Source organism: Pseudopipra pipra, chromosome Z (genome assembly GCF_036250125.1).
Source record: "Pseudopipra pipra isolate bDixPip1 chromosome Z, bDixPip1.hap1, whole genome shotgun sequence".
NCBI classification, from domain to species: Eukaryota; Metazoa; Chordata; class Aves; order Passeriformes; family Pipridae; genus Pseudopipra; species Pseudopipra pipra.
This window is the reverse complement of record NC_087581.1, coordinates 65,897,010-65,922,089: the sequence shown is the minus strand read 5'-3', so window position 1 is coordinate 65,922,089 and position 25,080 is coordinate 65,897,010. Positions and strand designations below refer to the sequence as shown.

The 25,080-nt window shown below is 46.6% G+C and overlaps 1 protein-coding gene across 5 annotated transcripts in view; it reads left to right on the top strand.

The window, feature by feature from the left end:
• The window catches only part of TDRD7 (tudor domain containing 7), a 45,503-nt gene continuing 20,423 nt past the window's right edge, over positions 1-25,080 (top strand). The window contains exons 1-6 of one of the 5 annotated variants that reach the window (XM_064643287.1): positions 1-161; positions 4,655-4,879; positions 11,940-12,081; positions 13,165-13,378; positions 18,524-18,609; positions 19,778-19,995. In XM_064643287.1, the coding sequence (XP_064499357.1) occupies positions 4,673-4,879; positions 11,940-12,081; positions 13,165-13,378; positions 18,524-18,609; positions 19,778-19,995 (867 nt within the window). In that variant the 5' untranslated portion in view covers positions 1-161; positions 4,655-4,672. Of the gene's footprint in view, positions 309-2,301; positions 4,880-11,939; positions 12,082-13,164; positions 13,379-18,523; positions 18,610-19,777; positions 19,996-25,080 lie in introns of those variants that run through there. The other 4 variants (XM_064643285.1, XM_064643284.1, XM_064643289.1 and 1 more) reach the window with 4 other exon arrangements.

Sequence of the window (25,080 nt, the reverse complement as noted above, 5' to 3'; positions counted from 1 at the left end):
GGGCGGTGGCGGCGGGAGCGGCCGTGCGGTCCCTCAGTGCCAGGCCCCGCGCAGAGAGGCGGCGGCGGCGGCTCCGCCCGGCCCCGGCCCGGCCTGCGCCGGCGGCAGCGACAGGGGAAGAGGCTCTGGCTGGTGTCTGAAAGCCCCTGGGTCAGGAGGTGGTAAGGAAGCAGCGGAGCCCTGCTGGGTGTAAGTCCTCGCGGAGTGAGGGGACAGGCAGCGCGGAGGGACGGGCGCTGCCTGCCGGCGGGAGGCGGCTCCTGCTCTGGGTCTGCGTGGTGACAGAGAAAGTGTCCCGACCTCAGCGGGTTAGTGACTGCTTTGTGCCTTCGGAAGAGACCTGTGTTTGTAGTCTGCTAAAAGCGTGGCTACCAGGGAGTGCGTGGGAGAGCTGTCTGCACTTCCTTTTTTTTTCCTTAGCCCGGCTGATGATCCGCAGTGCGGACGCTGCTTTGCACCGGAGCCTGCTCATCTGTTCTGAGCAAACTGAAAAAAGTTTCGGTTCAGATGCTGGCAGAGATGGTTTGAGCGATGTGCGCTGACTTAGTGGTGATGAGGCGGCTCGGGCTGTGTTTCCAATGAAGTGTCCTCCTGTCCGGAGGCAGTGAGCCGCTGGGGGAATGTCATAACTGCTGAATGACATAATCCTATAGCAGCTGACCACAAAAAGGATTTTTAAAAAGCCTCGGAAATCACTCTGAGCTATGTAGCTTTGTGTTAATTTATCGGTGTTGTCATCATTACAAGGAGTAATGGGTACAGTCTTGAAAGCCTTGCAAGTCCTTCTGTATTATTGCGGGGTGGGAATGGGAAGGTTGTCAGGTGTAAGGTTAAGACTGGATTGAGTTTAACCTTTGTACCCTAGAATCTGCCACCTCGTTGAACTAAGGGAATTGTCCTCATGACTACTCCTCATAATATAGTTTAGGAGGATATAGTTTATGGTATGCTGTTTGCTGCTTCTGATCTAATTCAGCTCTCTATTATTGGTATACAACTAACCTGTCTGATAATGGCATGATGTCATTCCTTCATGATCCTACTCCCTTTCTTTTTTTAGTGAACTTTCTTCATTTGAATAAAATTTTGAAACTGCCTTCCCAGGTTATTGTAAGTTTTCTTCATTGTCACTCTTTCCCTGAGCAGAAAGTTAAACTCAGGTAGTTTGGATACGAGGACTTCCAAGAGCCATGTTAACCAAATAAGAATTTGGGTCTGTTATTTAAAAGGAAGAGTAAAGGCCCTAAAAAAGGTTCTCAACGACTTTTCTGTGTCTTCTCTGTGAATGTGGCTTGGAAAACAACTGTAGACAGAACTACACTGTTTGGTGTAGTTTTCAATGCTTGAGTGTTTGGTTTTTGTAAATGGTCAGAACTTTAAACCACGTACACATTGTCTCACACATGACATCCCCATGACAATGAGTGGATCCAAAGGAGATATGAACCTCCTGAGTGTTTTTCTTCCAGCAGGTGACAACCATGTCTTCTCACTCTTTGAAGCTCAGTTCACCTGCTGCAAAGTCTCTAAAAGGATGAGAGAAGGATCCAAGAGCCCAGTGTAGCTTTTGCCCGTGTCTGTGTGGAGGTGTGCAAGTTCAGCGTGTGCTCCTCCTCCTGGGTGCGGTACCGCTGTGCCCGTAGCTGTGCAGGGGAGGATGTGAGGGCAGGTGTGGCAGAGATTGTTCCACGGTCAGTCAGTGAAGGACGCTGGACCAGCAAGGGCAGAGGGTTTAAGGAACCATGCACGTTGACCACATGTATAGGCAGTGCTGTGTGTGTAGGTACGTGGTGTTCCTGTGTGGAAATATGAGCGTACACACAGAGGGACACAGTCAGGTAAGTAAAGTGCTGTGTGTGCCTGAAGTAAACCTGTTCAGGGAAAGGTGAAGAAAAGGACTCGATGCTGTCCTTCTTTTCCCGGCCCCTGAGTTGGGCCGTCACGAAGTTGGGTGCAGTAAGGGATTGACTGAAGTGTGTGTGGTGGTACCTGCAATGTGCTGAGGTTGAGCTTTCTTCTTCTTTTGGCCTTGGTGTGTTGCCCCAGGTGATTTCCTCAGGAAGGGAAGCTGTGAGAGGAGAGGGGCTGCTTCTGCAGAGAGCAGTGCAGCCCAGCCTTTTGCAGAGTCCGGAACAGCGGTGCTGCAGCTGCAGCCGCTGCTGCCATTGAGGGAGAGCATCGATGGTGCAGGTCCGTGGGCAGCAGTTTCTCACCTTGGTGTTCTGGGGAGTGGGGGACTCTGCTGTTGTGCCCTGCGCTGGAACATCTGGAGGAGAGTGAGGTAATGGCTGTGCTGGTGTTGCAGACATTAATTGGTGGGTGGTGAAGAGGAGGTGTTTGAAGCAGGTGAGTGTGATGAGTGTTGGGACTTGAGCCTGCGTGCAGCACCTGCTTGGAGAGCAGGGTTGTTCCTGCGCTGTGCAAGAGCTCCATCCAGGTCCGGTCCCCTGCTGTGGGGGGCAGTTCCTGTGGCAGGAGTTGCCCTGTGGCGAGTGAGGGCCTGCAAGCAGGACACCTGTGCAGGAGCACTTGTGCCTGGAGCTGCCTGGCATTCCATAGCTGGATGCTCCTGGAACACCCCCAGTGTGTGCAGGCCTGTGAGCTGAGGGGGCTGGGAGGGCTTTAGGTGGCGCTGGCCCCACTTTGAACCACCCCCTGCGCTGCCCAGGCTTCCCAGGCAGGAGCCCTTGCTGGTGGGTTTCTGCTACCATTTTGTGCAAGGGAGCTGCCATTTTGTCAGTGTTGCAACTCCTGCTTCCTTGTTCCAGGAAGTATTCAGATATCAAAATATTTTTATACAACGCATACAGTATGTAGAGAGTTAGAAATCTGTATATGAAGGAGTGTATCAGTATATATGTGTACACAGATATGTTGATGATGTGTGTTTCTAGAGGTATATAAATTAAATAGGCTGGTAAAATTATAGGCATAAGGTGGATAAAGCAGTCTTTCTAAAGAGCTAATGGAATGAATCCTTAGATGTGAATGAAATGTAATGACACAAAAGTAAAAGGCAGGTTCATGCCTCCCACTTTGCATGGCTGCAGAGAAAGCATTGACGTGTTGTGGGAGCACCTAAGAAGTGTCACAGAGAACTGGGACGTGTCCGAGGGCTATGGACCACTGTGAGGTGGCCACCAGGCAGGCCTGGGCAAATGCCCTGTCCTGTGTCCAGAAGAGATCTGTCCCATGAGCCAGGCTGAGAAGGCTCCATGGCAGGGCAGAGCCCAATGGGATGGTCATGCAGAGCATATCACTGGGGCTGGCTGTGGGCATCCCACGGCCCTACCAGAAGTGGGCAACACAGGCTGCAAAAACAGAAGGCCAGAACCAAATCCCAGTGTCAGAGGAACATGTGCCTGGGGACCTCTGTTGGGTTTTCTCTCTGAAGAGCATCAGTGGATTCAAGGCATTGTGCGCCTGTGGGTAAGAAATTGCATGGCCCGGGTGCATGTGTTTTCCGTGGTGGAGTTGACATGTGGGCATTGGTGTGGGGTTGCAGGCTCAGGTGAGGGACGAGCAGCCATAGCGTCACCATGGGGTAGGAGTGCAGGGAGTGCTGGGCGCCAAGGTGGGGGGTGGTGGGCCCTTCTCCCACTTTCAGTGGAAGTTCTGGCCATGCAGGTAGTAAGGTGTCATCAAATCACAGTATATTCTGAATTGGAAGGGACCCACATGAAGTCCCAGCTCCTGGCCCTGCACATTGTCCAAACAATTCTTGAACTCCAGCAGGTTTGGTGCTGTGACCACTTCCCTGGGGAGCTTGTTCCAGTGCCCAACCAGCTGCTGGATGAAAAACCTTATCTTGATAGCCAATCTAAACCTCCTCTGACACAGCTTCAGACCCTTGGGTCCTGCCACTTGGGTCCTGTCACCAGAGAGAAGAGAAGCCTGCCCCTCTGCTTCTCCTTGTGAGGAAGTTGTAGACTGTGGTGTCTCCCCTCAGTCTCCTCCAGGCTGAACAGACCAAGTGACCTCAGCTGCTCTTTGTGTACCTTCCCCCTTCATGATCTTCCTGGCCCTCCTATGGACACTCTCTAATAACTAAATATCTTTCTTACATTGTGGTGCCCAAACTGCACACAATATTCAAGGTGAGGCTGCTCCAGTGCAGAGCAGAGCAGGACAGTCCCCTCCCTCGACCAACTGGCAATGCTTTGCCTGATGCCCCCCCCGGACAGGGTTGGCCCTCCTGGCTGCCAGGGCACTGCTGACTCAGATTCAGCTTGCCATCGACCAGGAAGCCCAGGGCCCTTTCCACAGCACTACTCTCCAGCATCTCGTTCCCTATACACGCAGCCAGGGTTACCTCGTGCAATATCCAAGCACTTGTCTTTGGTGGGCCAGTTACTTAGCAGGCCCTGCCCCTCTTCTGGCCATGTGGTCTGTCGTGGTGGTCTGGCAGAGCCAGCCCGTGCATGAGGGTTACTGTGCTCCTTCAGTAGTGTTTTTTGACAACGTCATGTCCCGTGTGTTCTGTACCACATGATGCTTGTCTGGCACAACCAGGGCCCTACAAGCCTACCCAGAAGTATCACAGTCTCCACTGAGCTGCTGAATCCTTGCTTGTTTAGGGAGGGAGATTGAATAGTTAAAGCTGCTAGTTTTAGCCTCTGTATGTAAAAATGCTTTTTTCTTTTTTTTCTTTTAGGGGTGGTTATAGGTGAAGATGCAGGAGCCAGAACTTGTTGTGAAAGCACTGCGAGCTGTTCTTCATGCCTTTAAAAATGGTGTACGTTTGTCAGAGCTTCAGAGTGAATACAGATCTCTGACCAATGAGTTGATTCCCTTCAGGCACCTAGGATATGACACACTGGAAGGCTACTTGGAGAGTATCCCAGGAGTGGTCAGAATGGAAGAGAACAAAATGGGAGAGGTAAGAATCAGTTACAGTTCAGAAATGGCTTTTGTGTTTGCAAAGTGTTCGTGGTTCATAACTTTATCTCTTTTTATGCTGTGGATTTCTGAGAAAAATACCATAGTGTGCATATGGTGCTGGGAGAAGTGGAAGCTGTGACACAGATACCAAGAGCCCCTTATTTTCCTGCCTGCGCATTCCAGCTGTGAAGCTGTGTATGCAAAAGATGTAAAGTTGCAGGGTTCTTCCTGGAGGTGTGTGTTATGGCTGGAAAGATAGTTTATGTGGCTTTAGAGCTCTCATTCCTCTCTCAGCATTTCTGACTCTGGAAGAGGTATTGATGGTTTGTCCTGGGACCTTAAAGAAGGTTAACTTTTACGTGTGTGTGTAGCTTGACCATCTCTTCTGGGTGGGGTTTAGCATCATCTTTTTCCTACAGTGAAGCTATTTTGAATGCTGTTGCTTATAAGCCTGACAGTGCTTGCTTTGGGCCTAGGACTTGTTTGTCACAAGTTGCAGAGTGGCAGGACTGTACAGACATGTTGAGGTGAGGAAGAACCCATGCAAGTGAGGTGCCTTGGTGCAAGAGTTGCAATTCCTCAGCTTAGCAAGTGTGCAAGGGGCAAGGAGTCATCACACAGGTCAAGGAGACAGTGGAACAGAGCTTAGCAGAGAATTAGTGTGATGGGAGAGTTGTCCCTTATTCCTTGGCCTTGCTACACTAGCCTGTGTCTCTTGGTGGCTACCACCTTGGAAGCAGCTTGCTAGGACCACAAACCTCCTTGTCCAATAGTGTGGCATTCCTGGTTTTGAGTCAGAATGCATTCTCTTGATAGTTGGTGTAGCTGCATAACATGTAAATGGTCTGTTGGAGTGGAGAGCTTGCAGCCTCTCCCTCACTTGGAGCCATGTCTGGATTCCTGAAGTCTATGTAGACTGGGGTAGAGCAGAAAGCTAGAAGATGTTTGGCGCAGTGTATGGCTGTCAGAGCAGATCTGGAGACACAGGACTTAAGGCTGAGCTTCCTTGTTTGCTCAGCTGGATCGGGATGGCATCTGAGAACTCAGAACTAAGTCTCCCTCATTACTGTGAAGAGTGTGGCAAGAGTCATCCTGGGTTTTGTACTGATATCTGGAAATGTGGCTGTTTTTAAGCAACAGGTTCCCTTGCTGCATTTTTACAACTCTCAGAATTTGCCCATTTACAAGAGACAACCACGTTTGGGATTCTTTTTCACTTGTTCCAAGCCTGCATTGGCTGCAGCTACATCAATAGCATGATTGCAAGTACCTCAGGTCTGGGAACATTTGTGATCCTGCAATTTAATGCTTCCTCGTGGTAGTTCTGGCACATAGCCATCTGTTTCTAACTAGGGCCTTGCAGAGTGTAATCTGGTATCCTCCCGTTCCCTTGAGAGCCTTGTTTATCCTCTAATACGATGTGTGCTGAGGGCCTTGTGGGCTCTTGGGTGGCACTAGAGGCAGTGACTTCTTTGCAGCAGCTGTAACAAGAGTGAAAAGTGACTTTAGGAGATGAAAAAGGAGAAAGTGACTAAACAGGGTTCTTTAAGTAGTTGAGGAGCACTCGCTTTGGTTCAGGAATGCCAGCTATGCTCTGCATGGCTGAAGCAGCTGAGAGGAATCATCCTGTGAATACCTGGGAGGCAGGAGAGGCACAAAGACTGATCCCACGGTTTTTTTGATGACCCTCCTGTTGCCACTGTCCATAGTGTCCCCATGGCAGACATTAAGCAGAGAGTGGCAAGTGTGATTGTGCACTAGTTTTAGCTGGTAACTACTTGGGACTGCTCCTGCATGCTTTCCTGATACAGGACCTGGACCATATGTCACTATGAACTTTTGCTCTTTGTTCATATCTCTCCAGAGTACTTGAGCTCCATTATAGGCTGAGACCATATTTCAGAGTCCACACAAGCCTGCTGTGAGAGCAGGCAGTCAGTCAGCCTCTCTTCATGACTCTAGGAGTACTCTGATCTCCAAAATGTCTGTCAAGACCCTTGCCTCTTCCTTTAATCTCTTTGTGAACAATGGTGCAGGAAAGCAAAGGCATGCACATCGAGGGGTCTACTAGCAGCTGATGATCCTGACTGCAGGCCAGGACTTTCCTTACTGCTAGTGCAGCTGCCCAAGACATACCATAAAAATTGCATTCAACAAGGAATAGTATAAAGTAGGCAATAAATAATACAAATTGATCTCAGATTGTCACATGATACATGCTGCTTAAAGTATTTGTGTGAGGTGAATATTGGCTAGGTAACTGATGCTGAACAGACTGCATCTGTTGGGAAGGCAATGATACAAATTGTCCCTTATTTCTTTTACTACTGAACACTAATTTAGCTGTCTTGAATCTAGGAAAGATGAAAGCTGACAGTTTTTATTTTGTGCAGTAGATATGTCTTCCAATTTCCACAGAAGATGAGAATTAAATTCAGCATACAGAAAACGCTGCAAGGGAACTCACATTGAAATACTGTGCACCTGCAACAGGTGATTGTATCATTTCAAGGAACCCTGCTTTGCTTTGCTTTATGTTCATTTTCAAGATTGTAGTTGCACCTTTCTGTAAGAAAACTTTGACTTCTGCTTGAATAACCAAGCCCCTCCCAACGGAGGAAATTGAAGACTGCTTTTCTGTGCTCATCCATGCCATCTCTTTTTACATCTGAATTCATCCTAACATCATTTTTGCTAAACTTAAAATCACTGTGATGTGAAAACAAGGGAAGAAAATGCTGAAAATGACTTACAGCATTAGCAACAGGAAAAACCTGAAATGTACCTGAAATTAGATGTGAAAATGTGCATTTATGAAACTATGATAAACTCTATGAACAAAAAACCTTTTATATTGAGAGTTTGAGACCAAGGTTCAAGGTGATCCATCCCACATTCATCCACTCCTGTGAGCTAGGAGGATGAGGAAAGCTCTCATACCCTTCTCTGGAAATGGGTGGATCTGGGCACTTCTCTGAAGTGCTGGTACATGACTATCCACAGCCTGGGACACAACCAGGAGAAACTGGAAGCCTGCATGCTGTTCAGGGCTGTGATCTCATTGAGGGTCATGGAAAGGTGTTACAACAACACACACAACTGACATGCTGCTGTGGATTGACACAGGCTGCTGAGGAATGATGGGCTGCAGTGGCAAGTAGGAGGGGTTTCTGTGAGCCCCTCCAAGTAAGGGAGCAGTGGGGATGCTGGGAGCTCTCCCTTGGGACAGATAATGAGACAGCAAGAGCTTATGAGTACTGGAGAGAACAGTGTATGGGCAATGTGGTGGCTGTCTGTTACAAATGCCCTAATTGGGAAGAAGTGGTAGATAAAGCAGATGATGCCTTTTTCTGACACCTGGAAAAAGCCTTGCGTTTATAGGTCCTGATCCTCACGGAGGACTTGAGCCACTGCTGTACCTACTGTAGGGACAAGACATCCAGGCATAAGCAATCCAGGGTGTTTCTGGGGTGTGCTGATGTCAACATCGTGACACAAGTGATGAATCAGTGAGGAGAGATGCTCTGCTGGACACAGTTCTTAGAAACAAGGAACAGCTGTTTGCAGATGTAAAGGCTGGGAACAGTCCTGTCTGCAGTGGCAAGATGACATTTGTAAGCCTGAAATGAGGGAAACAGAGCAAAAAGCAGGATCAAAAATGCAGGACTTTGGGAGAGCAGACTTTAGCCTGTTCAGGAATCTGCTTGGAAGACTCCTACGGAATACAATCCTGAGGAGAAGAGTGATCCAGGAGAGGTGGTAGTCTTTCAAGGATTGCCTCCTCCAATTTCAGGAATGGTCTGCTCCAACAGCTGGGGGAAAAAAAGCAGAGGAGCCAGGAGCACTGACAAAACTGAACCATAAAAAGGAAGCATGCATGAGGTGGGAGCAGGTAAAAGCATGCTGGGAGAATTATACAGATGCTGCCAAACAAATGTGCATGGGCCTAAGAAAGACTGCATTTATTACTGACCATTTCAAGAACTTGAAGACCAAGACAGAGTGCTTCCAAAGCACTGACAGTTCTGAGAGTGTGCTTCTGAAAAAAGTCCCTAAAATAGCTGGTTAAGTGTATAGGTAGCAGGAGAAAATACAGGCACAACTGAAAATCTAGAAGAAAGAAGGTACAGCAAATGAAGAACTTCAGCCCTTTGCTGTCTTTCACTTCACTAAAGCTTTATCAAGTCCATGCTCAAGCTGTTGAGCACAGGTTGTTGCACAGACATCTCTGAAAGGGTGAAGAGTGAAGGATTTCAGGTTCACCTTTGAGAAAGATGAGTTATGACTCAGTCAGGAACAGTCAGCTGTATGACAAAGTCTTTCTCTTAAGCAAGGTTGCAGGAGGGACACATGGTGAAGAGGGAGCTCTTGACTTAAGTCTACCATTAAAGGCACGTGCACAAGTGGCAGAAGCAGAATTGAGTGAAGTGGAAAGGATATAGAGGCACTGTGGAAATATGCAGGGATGGGCTGAGAAGAGTGGGAAAGAGCAGGGCAAGGAAGTCATAGTCTTCTTGGGAAAGGATTAGGATAGGGAATATTTGAACAAAGTGAACGTGCACAAGTCCATGGGTTTGTTGTGGTGCACCCGTGGGTGACAGTTATCTTCAAGGATAGTTTGTAGGAGGTTTCTGAGGATTGAAAGGAATTTACCAGGAAGTGTGGGAAGAAGAAACTGCAGGCTGATCAGCCCGACCTTGAACTGTGGGAAAGTTACTGAGCTGCTAATCTGGAAAGTTGTTCCAGGCATTTGAAAGAAAAGAAGGCAAGTCAGTGTCGATCTATGAATTGAAAATCGTATATGACCAAATTAGTACCCTTCCAAAATGAGAATACTTGCTGAATAGATGAGAGGAGAGCACTGGATGTGGTTTATCTGAATTTTAGTAGGGCTTTTAATAGTCTCTCCCATAACAGTGGCACAAAACCCATTGGGAGACCAGTTACCAATGGAACAGGAAGAACCCTATGAAGTTCAGTAGAGGGAAATGCCAAGTCCTGCACCTGGGGAAGAACAGCCCCATGTTCCTGTATAGTTTTGGGGCTGACCAGCTGAAAAGTAGCTTGGCAGAGGAATTCCTGAGAGTTCTGATGGACACAAAGTTCACAGTGAGCAGCAATGTGCCATTGCAGCAAAGGACATAACAGCATGCTGGGATTCATTAGGGAGAGTGTTACCAGCACTCTGATGGAGGTGATTGTTCAAGTTGCAAGCTTCCCAAAACAAAGAGAGACATGGACACAGTGAAGGAAGTTCAGTAAATGGCCGTGAAGATTATGAAGGGACTGTGGAACAGCTTTGATGCAGGGCTCAGAGAGCTGTGACTGTTTGTGCTGGAGAAGAGAAAACTTGAGGGAATCTTATCCATATGTACTAATGTCTGTTGGAGGGAGTAAAAAAACATGGAGTCAGACTCAATCTCCAGTTCTCAGTGGTATTCAGTGAACAGACAAGAGACAACGGAAGTAGAGTAAAATACAAGTAATTCCTTTTAAACATTAAACCACCCACTTTTTACAGTGAGACTGGCTAAACAGTAGAAGAAGTTGTCCAGAGTGGTTGAGAGTTCTCTGTCCTTGGAGATATTCCACCACCTGACTGAGTAACTAGGTCTAGTTGATGCTGCTCTGAGCAGAGATGCTGTATGACATGGACTACAGAGATGTAGTCCTCAATTTCTCTATGATTCCTGGCATTTAATCACTGCAGTGGTGTGGATGGTGGATTGCTGTTTGTATGGGTGTTGACTGCACAGCAGGTCTGATTTCTGAGCAGGAGCCCCTGGATAGGAGAGCTGTCCCTCAGAAGAAGAGGCCCTCCCTGCAGTGGCTCTGTGTTGAGCCAGCCCAGCACACACAGTGGGTGTGCAGTGGAGGAAGAAGAGGAGGGAAAGGATGAGCTGGAGGGTGGTGGTGGAGGCCAAGAGTGTTGCCTGATTCCAAATGTTGTCATCCCTTGCCCACATTTTTCTGGGCTGTTTGGGTCTCCCTGGGAGACTGAGAGAGCCCTTGAAGAAGCTGTTGCTGTTTAGCAATCTCTTGGGGTTTTTTTGCCTTGGCACTCAGTTCTTTTGCTTTGGTTGCCCTGCCTTGCTTGTGAGAAAAGGTCCTTTCTAGAGCTCCTGTTGGCTAAACTTCAGAGGTGCTGGCCAAGTCCCTGAGTTTCTCCTGCCCTTCTCCTGTGCTGAGTTGTCAGCTCCGGTGTTTGTTGGGGGCATAGTTAGGAAAGTAGCAGTGCTGGCCCCATGAGGGACCTTTTCTCAGCTTCTGTCACCACCACAGACTGTGGCTGAGAACACAGACTTCAGTTTTTAACTTTTGGGGTGACTGCTTGTGTCCTTGTGGAGCCCTGGAGGAGTTCTCATCCTGCCTTTGCAGTAGCTGAGTGGCCCAAAACTTTGGGCTTGCATCTTCTTTGTGAGGCAAAGTGCACACGAGACATGTGGTTTGGGGGCTTGCCAAAGCCAGGTTCTGTATCCATTCAAGTGATGGCCTGTGGCAAGGGGATTCTGAGGCAAAAGGCCATTAAGTTGGGAGGGAGATAGCCGTGGGTTTGTCCAAGGCTGGGCTGTTTTTGGGGGCCAGTTCGGTGCCTGTGAGGTGATCTGTGCAGCCAGGATAGTTGTGCTGTTTCTTGGGTAAGCAGGGCAAAGACAGCTCAGCTATGCAGGGTCAGAGTGGTGCCAGAGCCCCTAGTGAGCCTTGGCAAGAGGAGCATGAGCAGGCTGGAAGCCCGTGGCTTCCCAATGTTGTAAAGCAAGATTGTGGGCCTGTGGTATGGGAGTGAGAAACCAGGCTGTTTCTTGGAAGGGCTCAGCCTAATTTGGGAAGGTGATGGAGAGGCTCTGGCTGTCTGCTTTGCTGCTCTCTAAGGTTCACTGCAAAAAGAGAGGGAGGTCTTCAAGATCAGTGTCTGCCGAAACCTTTCCTGAACTGCCTGCAGACCTGCATGACCCAGCAGGTACAGGCTTGGAAATGGATGCAAGTCATTATGAGGGCTGTGGATGAGCTTGGGCCTCACTGACTGCTTTTCCCTGTCCCCTTTGTGCTCCAACAAGGTCGTTTGCCATGCTGTGAGTTGCAGTGAAACTGTGCGAGTTGCTCAACTGGTGGCCCGACAGAGGAGTTCCAAGAAGAAAACGGTCCGGCAGGTGAACTGTCAGATGAGGCTGAAGAACACATCTCCAGTCAGTTTATCAGGTAAGCCATGGGCCTGCCTTTATGAAAGAACTGTGCAGCTGCTGCAGCAAAAGTCTTCGCCAGGAGGGTGCATCACTAATGGCCATGAGCTGCATGGTCCTGGTGGAGAGTTCCTGGGTGCTTATGCTTGAAAGTCATGATTAGAGAGGAAGCCCTTCTCAAGCGTGTATGTGAGATGCAAATGATCTTGAAAAAAAAAGTTCTTAGAGGACTCTTGGCTTCACTTTCATGTGTCCCTTCTTCTGTGAGAGGTGTGGTTGAGATGTGGGCAAGAAATGTGGCAACGAGCCTGCTCATTTTCTGAGGCTGGCTTTGGCCCATTATGGAGTGGCAGGGGTGAGCCATGCCCTCACAGTGAGAAGGAGTCTCTGCAGCATCATCTGTGGCTGTTTTCAGGAGCTCCTGTTGCTGATGCCAGTGCACTAGTGCCACAAAAGTTCTGATGCCCATTACCTGCTCTTTTTACCTCTTACCTTTTGTGTAAGCTGTAGCAGTGTTTTCCCAAAGGTTGTGGGTCAGGTTTCCCTCACTGCTGTGCTATTGTGGGAGTGGGCCCAGGATTAGGCCCAGGCAAGACCCATCTGCTTGCAAGTTGGCAGCTTGGAGCAACAGTGGGTCTTAGTTTGTTTGTATTCTCCTCTTGTCTGTAAGGAAGGATTTGCTGCTTCTTGCTCTCCTGCAACCATGCCAATAGTTCCCTCTGGTTGGGAAGCTGAACTGGTGACTCATACCCCAGTTAAACAACAGTAATTATAAAGGCACACTGGTTTACTGTCTTGCACAGCAATACCCCTCAGAAGTGTTTGAACCCTCCAGAATTGATGTGGCACAACCAGCACATAAACCTCAAGGTGACCAAGAGCTTGTTTATCCCAGTGTTGCCTGAAAGCCAGCGTGGTGTGTTTCCCTGTGGGTGTTGTACTTGGTCACCTGTGATTTGTGGTGGGAGTTTGGGTGCCTGCAGGCCAGAGTAGAAAAGAAGAAACCCTTTGGACAGCAGTGCAGGAGGTGCCCAGGGAGGTGGAAATAGACTGGTTGGGTGGAGGAGAGTGCTGCTCATGGCTCCATCTGCAAACTCTTTAGGAAAGCCCAAAGGAACTTTGCGACAGCCCCGGTCTTTGAGTGTGCCAGAAGAAGGCAGCAGGAAGCCTGTTTCTCGCCTGCCCAGAGGCAGAGAAGTGACGTCTGGAGCTGTGAAACCCGTTGTGGACAGTGCCCGGTCTGCCTTGCCTTCAACTGCTGGGAGTGGATCACCTAAAGAAATCCCCATGCAGAGGCATGTCACTGTGGTAAACAGGTCAGTGTGTGCATGTGTGTGTGTGTGAGCAAGGTGAAAGGAAGTGGGGGGGACCCTTGGATGCCGCTATGCCAGCAGTGTGTTTTGGGATCCAGTGGGAATCCGGGCTGCCACACTTGGAGATGCTGAAGTTTGAACATGGTTTGGTATCCCAGGAAGGAGACGGATGACCCTTTGCCTTTCTGGATGCTGCCATAGCTGCCCAGTGCTCTTGGCCTGCTCCGTCTTCTGGAGAGAAAGCTGGCCAGAGGTGTCCCAGCAAGGGAGTGCGGGGCTGTCACAGCCTGCCAGGCTCAGGAGGGAGCTGTTGTGGCCAGTGTGACAGAAGGCAGGAGGAGGTTTGTGTGCAGGGGACAGGTGCTGGTGCGTGCTCAGGGTGATGGTTGTGTGTAGGTGGCTGATGTTTGCCTCTTGCCTGAGCTCTGTGTTTCAGCATGAGTGTTTGTGGCCCTTGTCATTGTGCTGGGAGCCAGGAGCCGCCTGAGTGTGTTTGGGTGAAGTGAGCCGAGGGCTGGAGCTGCAGTTTTGCTGGGTTAGCAGTCCATGGTGGTTTTCAGGCCGGTTTGAGCCTCCCTAATCCAGGTGGCTTAGGCAGCTGCTGCCCCATCATTTCTCTTTCTGTGCTGTTTTCAGCTGCTGTGGGCCATCAGCTGATGGGGGGGAGAAAGTGTTTGCTGTTCCCTCATTGTGGCTGTGCTAAGTCCGCTGGAGCTGTGATTGTGGTGGTAATCCTCTGCAGGTCAGCGGGCTGGGTTAGAAGCCAGACTTGCATTGAATGGAAAAGGCAGTGGTGTGCTGCTTCCATGGTGGCATAGTATGAAGTGGCCCGGAGCAGCGCGACAGCTTAATCCTGCTGTGGTGCCTGCTGTTTCTGGAAGAGCCACAGAAAGCAGGCACGTCCTGTCCCAGTCACCTGCATGAGTCCTGTGTGTGTCAGATGTCTGTTGTGCAGAGAAGAGAAGGGCCAAGCCATCCTGCTGCGATCCAGAAATATGAGAGCAGGTGTGCACAGGCCTTCCCTTTTCCGTGTATGTATATGAGTTGCAGTTTTTTAAGTGGCACTTCCCTAAAAGGCAGAGGTCCTTTGTCCCAGACACACAGAGCAAAACCAGCACTTTCTCTCCAAGTTAGTTACTGGAAGGCCAGGTACTTGAAGATTCATAATGTGTGAAATAAAATTAAGTAGATGTCAGTCCTATTCCCGGTGTTCTAATGGAGTGTGCTACATCTTGTGTTGTTATTTTGTTCATCTCTCTGCTCCCATGTGCTGCTTTAACGTAGGTGTTCTGCTTTTGTTTCTGGTGTCTATTCCTGCCCAGTTGTGAAGGAGAAGCTACAAAGTGAAGTCTGCTTTGGCCCAGGTAGTTTTGGAGGAGAAGATACCTTGTGCTGTTGCAAAGGGTTCAAATGCTGTCCTGTTAGCTTCACATACTGAAGGGAAAAGAAAGAAGAGGATCATACTCTGTTTGAATGCAAGGTTGTGTAGTGGCCATGTGACTGAATTAATTTGTTTCAACTTGGCCAGTTTGAAGCAGGACTGGCAAGATCCATGGCCAGTGTCCTTGCTGCTGTGGACGTTTTGTAACTCCTGAGCTACTGCAGTTGCTTGGGAGTTGCAGGAGGGAAGGCTTCTTTTGCCAGCAAGTCCTGAGCTCAAAACAGTGTGCAAATGGGTGGAATTGTGAGCAGCATCCTCGGAAGTCCTGGGCTCACAGCAGCCTCAGGTAGCTGGCACAGACTCGAGGGCACTGTTCCAGCAGTGGTGTCAGCACTTGCCTGTGAGAGTGGCTGAGCATTCACGGCACAAGTTGACTGAGACAAGTCCTGAAGATGTCAGACTGTGGCTGCCCCATTTCCCAGTTTGGGGTGAACCATTGGCCATCTGTGGTTTTTGGTTTTCTGTTACCCACCCTACCCCTGCATTTACCCAAGTTGTAGCAAATCCGTACTCTTATGGTTGCACTGAAAGGTCTTTGTTTTCTCCTTTTCTGTTGAACATTGGTCCTGCTGTGGTAGATTTGTGTTACTTGCCTTGACAGGATGTCCTGCCAGTGACAGACTTTGCCTGTTATCATGTAATGAAGCCCCACCATGAGGATGAAAATGGCAATTCACTTTGTGACTGCCAAAGTCTATGTCCCACCTCTGTAGCACTCAGTGATATTTTTCTCAGAGGATTTCATGACTGCTGCATCTGTGACTATGTAGATTGGGTGGTAGGGGAACGAGATGTTTGTCCTCCCCGTTCTGTCACACTCACATGACAACAGGTAGTTGCTGAAGGTAGCTGCAGTTGTGCCAGGTTGTTTCCTGCTACCCTTCCAGGCCTTCTTGCAGATGCTGCTGCAGATCTGAGAGGCTGTCTTTATAGGATCAATGACTTGAGTAAGTTCATGTCATGACTGTGTTACTGTGGACCTGCAAATCCCCAGAAGCCGGGAGAGACCTTGCTGGTAAGGTTAACTGCAGAGATCCTTGAGGGTGGAAAGCAGCCGCATGGATGAGAACAGGCTGAGATGCTTGTTGACCTCCTCACTGGAAGCAGCAGAAACCATTCACTGCTGACCACTGCCTGGCCCTGCTGCTGAGATAGCACTGTCCGAGGACCAAAGAGCAGATTGGGATGGCACAGGCGTTACCAAGGTTAGGCAGTTGGAAGGGAAGGGCATGGCTTCCCTTCACTGTGAGATGGTGATGTCTGAGAGTGAGATGTAGCCAGCTGCTCAGCTACAGCTACAGGTGGGTGACTTGGCAGGGCTGTATGGCTGGTCAGGCATTTGTGAAGGGCCAGGCTTCTGGTGTGGCTAGGAGGCCCTCTTGCTGGGAGCAGGTTTCTAGCAGCTGAGGAACATGAGGCCTTGCAGGCAGCTCAGTTGTCCACACCTGCATGCTGGAGAGAAGTGTGTTGGCCCTGCCGCTGTCTGGCTGTGTTCCATCTCGTTGCTGGGGACATAAGGCCATCATGATCTGTGTGAGCAAGAAGCGCATCACAGGATCCTTGTCTAATTGCAGGGCTTGAAACTGATGGTGACTGGGCTCAAAGCTGATGTTAGCACCACTTCATTCCACAGGAATTTGTTGAACCATAGCAGAAAGCACAGGAAGACACCATGTGAAGTTTCTTAATACTGAGAGGATCCCAAATCCAATTAGCTTTCACAAGATACATAAGAGAATCATCAGTCTGTTCCAAGTTCCTTTCCAAGGTGTTCCAGATGGCATGGCTTGAGAGGGGAACATCTGCCCTTTTCCTCTCTGAAACCTTGCTGCAGTTCCTGCTGCCCTAGCCTGCACTTACGTCATTCATGTCACCTCACGTGTGACTTACGGTGATACAAGTGATGTGTGCCACTGAGGACTAGAACACAGCTATGGATTCCTGTTGGGAGATGGCTAGCAGGACAGTCTCCATTAGCTCTATGTAGCTAGTTCATGGAATTGTTTTGCTTTCTGACTAGCAATGGCAGTAGTGTCTTCTGAGTCTACTTCCATTAAGAGGACTTCTTTTAGCTTGGGTGTCTATCCAGCTTGGAGTTGTCCTTACTGGTACATATACGTACAGAGAAGTGAGATCCTGGATTTCTTGTAGGGTCTGCATAGCCAGTCACAGCACACCTTCTAAGAAGAGACTGCTGCTGCTTTGTGTGGGCATCTGAGCTGTGCCCAGAAAGTCAAGGGTTTTCCTGTGATGCAGGTAGAATGTTGGAAGAGTCTTTTCAGATACCCAACAAGTGCACGTTGTGAATGTGTGTTTTGATTTTGTGTGGGTGGCTTTGCTGTTGCACTTTTTGAGTTTCACACATGTGCTGCTGTCTAGCACTTCTGGGCGTGACTCCTGTTTTATTAATTGCTGTGCTGGGCAGTGGCTGTCTTCACTGCTAATGCTGTGAGACATGATTCAGAACAGAAGTATTATTTTTGGTACAGATGACACCACATAGCTGATGAGGGAGCAGTGGTTTCATCTCATGGGGACACCAAAAAAGCAAGGGAGACAAATTCATGTTAAATTTTTTAAGATGTTGCTTAGAACATATGTGAATCTTTCTGATTCATGGACCTGCTCTGGTGAAAAGTCAGTTTGGTGGCATATAGAGCTCCTTGGTCTCGGCTCCCCATGGCTGCTAGTCTCAACATCATACTTGAACAGCTGTCCTACCTTCTGAGAGTCCAGGTGAAGCTGGTGTTTCTGCAGCTGGTGAAGTTTTTGTTTTGCTTCATAGTTGTCCCTGAACTCCACAGTTCAGGCCAGTGTTCTTACTGGCCCCTGGGCAGAGGTCATCTGCAAAGCCTGCCAAGTGCATTTGCAGGGTCTGCTCTGGTCTGGAGATACCTGGTTCACAGCAACCTGCTGTGTTTTGGTGGAGAGCTGTTTTGTTGCCACCCTGATTTCTCCACCACAGTTCTTCCTTGCATGTGTGACTTTGGGAAGTGCTTGGTCCTAGTCTTCAAACTTTTTTCTCTTTTGCTTGCAGTGTATGTAATTATTTCACAGGCGATTGTTTCCACGTCTTAGTGAGCTACACACAGCTGTGATCTCTTCAGTGTCAGGAGCTCATCTTGGTGTCTGTGCTCCCAGTAAAAGCTGCTGCTCTCTGAGGCACCTCAGAAGGTCCTGCAAGCATGACATTTTTGTACTTTCAGTGGGAGGTATCATCAGAGAGGAATCTGTTAAATGAGGTAGCAACAGCATCCAGAAAAAGACCTTAAGTGCCGTGTGTCTCTCTGACTTCTGAAGCCAAATACTCTCAGGAAGCACATGGCTACCAAGCAGATTAACATAATCATGTTCAAGAGCAAGACTGAGATGCCATCCAGATAAATGACCAAATAGTGAGACTAAATGTATCGAGTGTAAGACCGTCAGCTGTTACTAGGTCTAAGTGCTTTTCTTTTGCTAATGTCTCTTTACTGTGTGTTTTGTTTCTCACAATAATAAGGAAAATAAGAAAAAAACTAGAAACCACTTCTTGATCTGTACTGTTACTGCTCATCAGGTTGTCTTCCAAGCAAGGACATTGTAATAATCTTGTGCAGAAGGCCTTCTAGAAGTGTATGGAATTTGTTTTATGTATAGGTCTTATAAACAAATGGAATATTTAGAGATAGGAGAATGATTTTAAGCAATTTTCTTTGCAATTTTAGGTCTGAGAAGAGACTGACAGTCCCACCACGGTTTCAGAAAGAGTTGCAAGTTCACCTGTCCAGAAGCTCTTCCACAGAATCAAACGGTATGCCCATTAAGAAAATTTTTGTTGACTACTCATATTAGACTGGGTGTCATCTTAAGAAAAATCCATCTTAGTACTTGTTTTGAATGAAATAGGTTTGGGTGAGAAACCAAGTCCTATGAATGAACCTTCTCACTCTCATTTCATTGTGCTGAGGAAATGTGTGTGTTCGCTTGTCTGCCTCTCAGTCTTTTGTGAAAAACATTGGGTAGTAAGTGTCAAAGCCAATCACAAAGCTAGTGTAAGTAGCTTGGAAACAGGAGGAGTAAACTTAACTTCACTGCCAGGTTAGGGATCTGGTAGAAGAGTGAAATCCTGGGTTTCAGAAGTAAGCAGCACACTAATGTATCTGTCCAGAAAATACCATCCTGCCTGCCTGATTCACAACAGTTCTGCAGTTAGTGAGCTTGCCAAGTGATGGTTGTTTTCTTTGAGACCTGTGAGGCTGATTTGTGAAGCTTCAGGACTGGTAGCAAACATACTCCTTCAAAGGAAAGAGAGGAGCAGAGATGAGGGAGCAGGCAAGCTAGTGATGTGAACCTCCCCCAGAAATAATGACTGTCTTACTCCTACACACGGTGTATGAAACTGTCCAGAGCACGTGGACAGTTGTTGTCTCTTCTGCTGCTTCGTTGGAGGGCTTCCTTGGATGCAGTAGCACAGAAAGGCTGTGTGCTGGATGGAGACTTTTCGTCAGGACATATCTTGGAATGAAAGGGAAATGATTGGTCTGAGTTGTTCGCCTGTCTGAATATAGAAGAACATTCTTAGTTGTTTTGCTGTGTCTTTGTTGTGTGTGTATTCATAAAGAAATTATCTTGTGCCCCCCTTGGGATACTGCCTTAGTGAAGCTTCTCAGCTGCAGTGGGGCTGAGGGTTCTACATCCTCTTCCAGAATTTCTTCAGAAGTAAAATTTAGCAGCATCTTATGAAAATAACTATGGTGATTGAAAATGCAGCTTTAAGTCAGTTACTAAATGTCTGAGGTTTCCATAGCTCTTTCTAATAGAAAGTCACTGAACTAGCCGTGCTGGGCAGGAGAGACACATTTTAGAGCTGATGTTACAGTGGCAGCTCAGGTGTTTAATTTTTAAGTAAGGAGGTAATCATCTGTATTTCTCTCTGTTGGTAAGGCTGTGTGTACTTCAAGGCTGTATTTTTTTAACAGATAACTTAAATACATCCACTGCAGAGACACATACTGTTTCCTCTGGCTCTTCTGCTGCTGATGTCAATGAACTTCAGAGTCGCATTAAGGAGCTTCTGAGCAAGTACAGCAGTGGTGTGAAGGTGTCAAAGATGCCACAGATCTATCGGGAAATGTTCTGGGAGGATCTTAGCACAGAAGTGCTCCATCAGCTTGAGAACTGGCCTCATGTGTGCACAGTAAGTATTGAATGTCATTTTTATGGAAGATGCCAATACCCTACAGATTTCTGAGTGTTCATATTTTATCTATGCCTACATTTCATTTCATGATTGTTTCATGTGACAAAAAAACAAAACAAAACAAAATCCTCCCACCCCCCAAATTGTAACAATGCCTTTGAAACCCAGAAGATCATTGTTGAGTGGACTAGCATTGTTATGGAGAAGGAGGTCAGCCTCTGTGTTGTCGTGGAGCAAATAAGTGCCTGGGGTTGCTGAGTTGCCACCTTTAACTGACTCCAATAGTGACAACTCAAACAGCTGATGACACGTGCTCTCCCTGCCATGCTTTTTGTTGTTGGGTTTTGTTTTTTCTCTGTTGCTCTCTATACTTCTCCTCGTTGGTGGGTTTATCTCCTCTTAAACCTATAAGCTACCAGCAGATCCTGTGTGAACCATCTGAGGTCTATCCATATTTTTCTGTAGACTTTTCTGTACGTCTTTCTCACATCCTAAGCCAAGGTTATGGAATTTTGCTGTGTAAGTTAGGCTTGTGATACAATAATAGATGAAATTCAAGTGTGATAGTGTTGGGGGGAGAGACTACAGCTCAGCCCCTTCCTGCTCTGCTCCTGATGTCTGTTATCTCTTGATCACCAAGGGTGTCTTTGTCCTTCATATTAGGGACTGATATCAGGATGAGTATCCACTTCCAGATCTGCTGTGTGAGTTGCCATCACCACTGGATTGAGGGTCTTCAACTGCTGGACTTTTATCTCTCCTTCTACATTTATGGTTCTCTGCAGCTTTGCATCAAATCTTTGTTTAGGTTTACTTTAACAGGCCAGTCATACCAATGAACACTTTCAACTTCTTCAGTTATCTATCGAACTGTGGCACCAGAAGAGTATTGAAGTAATGAGAATACTTATCTGCTTGAAGTGACTTTTCATGTATGTCCTGCTAAGTATTTTCTCATGTAATAACTTCAAATGCTAAAAAAAAGAAAGGTTTAACTGAGATTAAATAGTTGCTCTTCAGGAATAACACCATTTGCATGCATATATGCTCTTCTCACAGATATGTAAAACGCGTTCGTGACAGTTTATTACAAACACCAGTAACACATGAAGTCAGCAGCATTTGTTTTGATGGTTGATGATTGGTTCCTGTATAATCCATGGAGCAAGCTCTTACATCTTGAGTTACTTAATTCATGAAGCAAATTTTTGTCTTTTTTTGTAGCTAATGTTTCAGTCAGTCCTTTTCATCCAGGATCTTCGCTCTGTGTTCATTATCCATTTGCTTGTTATCTATTGGGTCTATCTCTTCTCTCTAGCAAGCAAATAAAGTCATTTTAGCGTAAATGTGCAGTCATTAAATCTGTGGAAACATTGTAATACAGTGGGCACAGTACAACAGCAGTCAGAACTATCAAGTTATCTTGGCACAGTCAGTCTTATTGTGGAGAGCTGTTAATGAGCCTGTAAAGCCTGTCTCAGTTTACTGACTTATGAAATCGCAGTCATGGCTCAGGCATGGAGAAATTTGAACTGGGACTTCCCATACTGTGCATCTCTTAAATATAATCAGCGTTTATTCCTGATTCAAACATATTGTCTGCAGGTGTGCGGGTCCACAGAAACTTTGAAATGCCAGAGGACAGACTGTAGTGTCTCCAGTATCAGTAAAGATGCTTCCGTGACTAATTTCTGAATTATTTCTGCCTTGTGGTTACTTACACTGGGAGTGTTTGCCAGGCTGAGAACAGAAAAAAATGCCTGATGTTTCTCTCTGTATTTTCTTAAAGAGACAGCAGATACTCTTCTTTATCTCATGGTGATCAGTAGTAGCATAGTTACAAACCAGCAGGCAATAGACCTTGTAATACATTTTCTGCCTCTTCAAGCTTCTGATTTGAGGACACTGCTTTGGACAATATTATTTCTGAATAACTTGTATCCCTAAACTTCTGTCGGAAATGAAGAATTTTTTCTAGCAAATGGTCATTTCTATTTTAGGTTACAACCACCATTAATGGACATTTTTCCTATCTAGTGAGCTGAAGTCTCCAAAAGTCACTATAGTTGACTGCACTAAGGTTGCAGATTGATGATCTTGATTTCAGCCTTCACCTTTCAGGGAAGAGGACATATTACAAACTATGGAGCCTGACTTTGTTCTCCATTGATCTGTTACCTCCCTTCTTTAGGTTAGCTTGCTTGAGCATCTGACTTGTAGCAACATATTTTGCACAGCTAAGTGCAAAAGTACAAAGGAAGTAAGTAGTGGCAAGGACTCCCAGATTATAGCCAAGCCTTCATGAGCAATGGGGCTGACAGTAAATATGCTCACCACTGTTATATAATAACCCAAAAATCTTTGCTGTCTAGACAGGCTTCAGTCAGGAGAAGAATCTGCTTCAACAGCTATGTCAGTCAGATCCATGGTGTTGCTGAATTGTTTGCTTTCATCTCCAGCAGGACTCAAGCTTTGAAAAAAAGCGATGACTGGTAGTGACCCTCCCACCTTCATCTTTTTATTTTAGGATCTTATACCTTTCTGTTTGACGAATTACTTTGTCATTATTTAAGCAGCTAGTGATCCCTAATTTAGACATTCTACCCTGTCTCATTTCTTATCTTTCTAAATATTTTTCTCACAAGTCTGTCTCAGAACTTAGCACTTTTCTATGAATTCTGACCCAAAGTTACATAGCTTTGCTGTGTTTGGGTTCAGCCTTGAATCCTTGGGATGCAGACAACTGAACCCCTGAGGGAGAGAGAACATTACAGCAGAGGTGTGAGAGGGATGTAGGCACATAAATTAAAAAGTTCTCTTTTTTTTTGAAAGTCACAGCCCAAAAAATAATAATAAATTTATTTTACTGATGGTACCAAATGACTGATGGTTCCCTTTGTAGTCTAAATATAAACCTCCTTGCTGAGTGGTATTCATGTTTAAAAGACTTTTTCCTTGCACATTCTCAGCTCTCCTCAGTTACTTGAACTCTGTGAGTGATTTAGAAGATGGTGATTCACATATGGCAGTGCAAGAGAAGATTAAACTTTTAGATATTTTCTCAAAACATTTACTTGAATTTCCAGAGGTGTTTTGCAAAAGCTTTTAGAGAATTAGGCAGTTCTAGGGCGTTAGGGAAAGTCCTTGCATGGATATTTAACTGATTAAAAGACTAGAAATGGAGCAAGGCAGAAATGGTTTACCTTCAAAAAGGCATGAACTCATGGTGGGATTCCACAGAGGCAACACATGGAAACATGCTGGTCAGGACTGTAGTAAGTGAGATGGTAAAGGGTGCAAATACAAGTTGAGCTGGATAATAATACAAGGTTATTCAGGCTTATGAAGAGCAGGGCTCTCTGAAGAACTATGTAACCTCCTTATACCAGGTTGCTGGCCCATAAAATTTCAAGTGAGACTTAGTTACAGCTGTGTACAGAAAGGACTCACGTTAAAAAAATGTAGGGGTTTTGTGGGGGAGTTGCTAAGCTTGGGAAAAGAGATCTTGGCATTTATGCAAATATTGTGTCAGTACAGAAAAATGGAAGTGATAACTACTTGAAAATAAATAGAAAAGAAGTATTTCAGTCGGAAGGGATTCATCAGTGATCATCTAGTCCAGTTGCCTGACCACTTCAGGAATGATCAAAAGTTAAAATGTTTCATTAAGGGCATTGTCCAAATGCCTTTTGAACACTGATAGGCTTGGGGCATCAACCACCTCTCTAGGAAGCCTGTTCCAGTGTTTGACCACCTCTTGGTAAAGAAATGCTTCGAGCATCAGTCCTAGAGCCAGGTATTTACCTCTTGGGTTCATCTATTTTTTCCAGAGCTTCTCTTCATTACTGGGAGGATTGAAGAAGATACTGCCTGCGCTTCTGAACTTTTAAACATTCTTCCCAGGGCTCTGAAATCTCTTTTGATCGACCTTAAACTTTTTGTTGCAACATATTTGGTACTCACATGAAAGTGCAGGAGTGGATAAGAGTCCAAAGCTATACTAAGCTATTCAGTTGTCCGGTGACATCTCATCTAGATTCGGGCCCCAGGGGCCCCAGGCAGCAAACTTCCCTCTAAAGACTTCCCTGTTCTCACGAACAGAGAACAAAATAGCAAACACTGTACCAGTGAGTAAACCTATTTTGTAAGCACATATCAGAATCAAATATGTTCCTCCCATCTCCACCCAAAAAATACACAAACAAAAATTGACTGAGAGACCAAGCAGAGTGAAAAGATGATTCAAGAGGGTGACAGGTAAACGTAAGTACTGAGTTCTATACAAGCAAAAATTGAGTTAAACGATTTAAGTGGGGAAAGATGGAGATATGGGCTATAATATAATAAGAGACTTGAAGAAGGTAGATGGGGAATGTTAATCATCATGAATTCAAAAGCAACTGAATACATGCACTGGTGATCTCTGGCCTTAGTTGTCATGAACTACTTCATTCCAAAGAAACTGTCACTAGTAGTGCCTGAACTATGGAGTATCCAGAATGGGAGGAGGAGAAGTCCCTACAACCATTCTGTCACTTATGGTTTTTCCTGGACGCCTGCTGTTGTCAAATAGGATGTTAGGCAAGGAATATCCTTGTTCTGACCCAGTACAGTTCCAGTGCACTAAATCAGTCTGTCTATATGTAATTATTGTAGAGTTGTAGAGTTGTTTGGGTTGGAAGGAACCTTTAAAGGCCATCTAGTTCCAACCCCCCTGCAATGAGCAGGGACATCTTCAACTAGATCAGGTTGCTCAGAGCCCCATCCAACCTCACCTTGAACACTTCCAGGCATCAACCACCTGTCTGGGGAACCTGTGCCAGTGTTTCACTGCCTTTATTGTAAAAAATGTCATCCTTATATGCAGTGTAAATCTCTTCTCTTTTAGTTTAAAGCCATTACACTCTGTCCTATGGCAACAGGTCCTGCTAAAATGTTTCTCCACATCTTTTTAATAAGTCCCTTTAGATACTGGACACCTGCTATAAGCCTTCTCTTCTCCAGGCTGAACTACCCCACTTCTCTTAGCTTCTAATTTTCAGTCAGTCTTGGTGCTGCATTCTTTCTAGTAGCTGCCTTTTT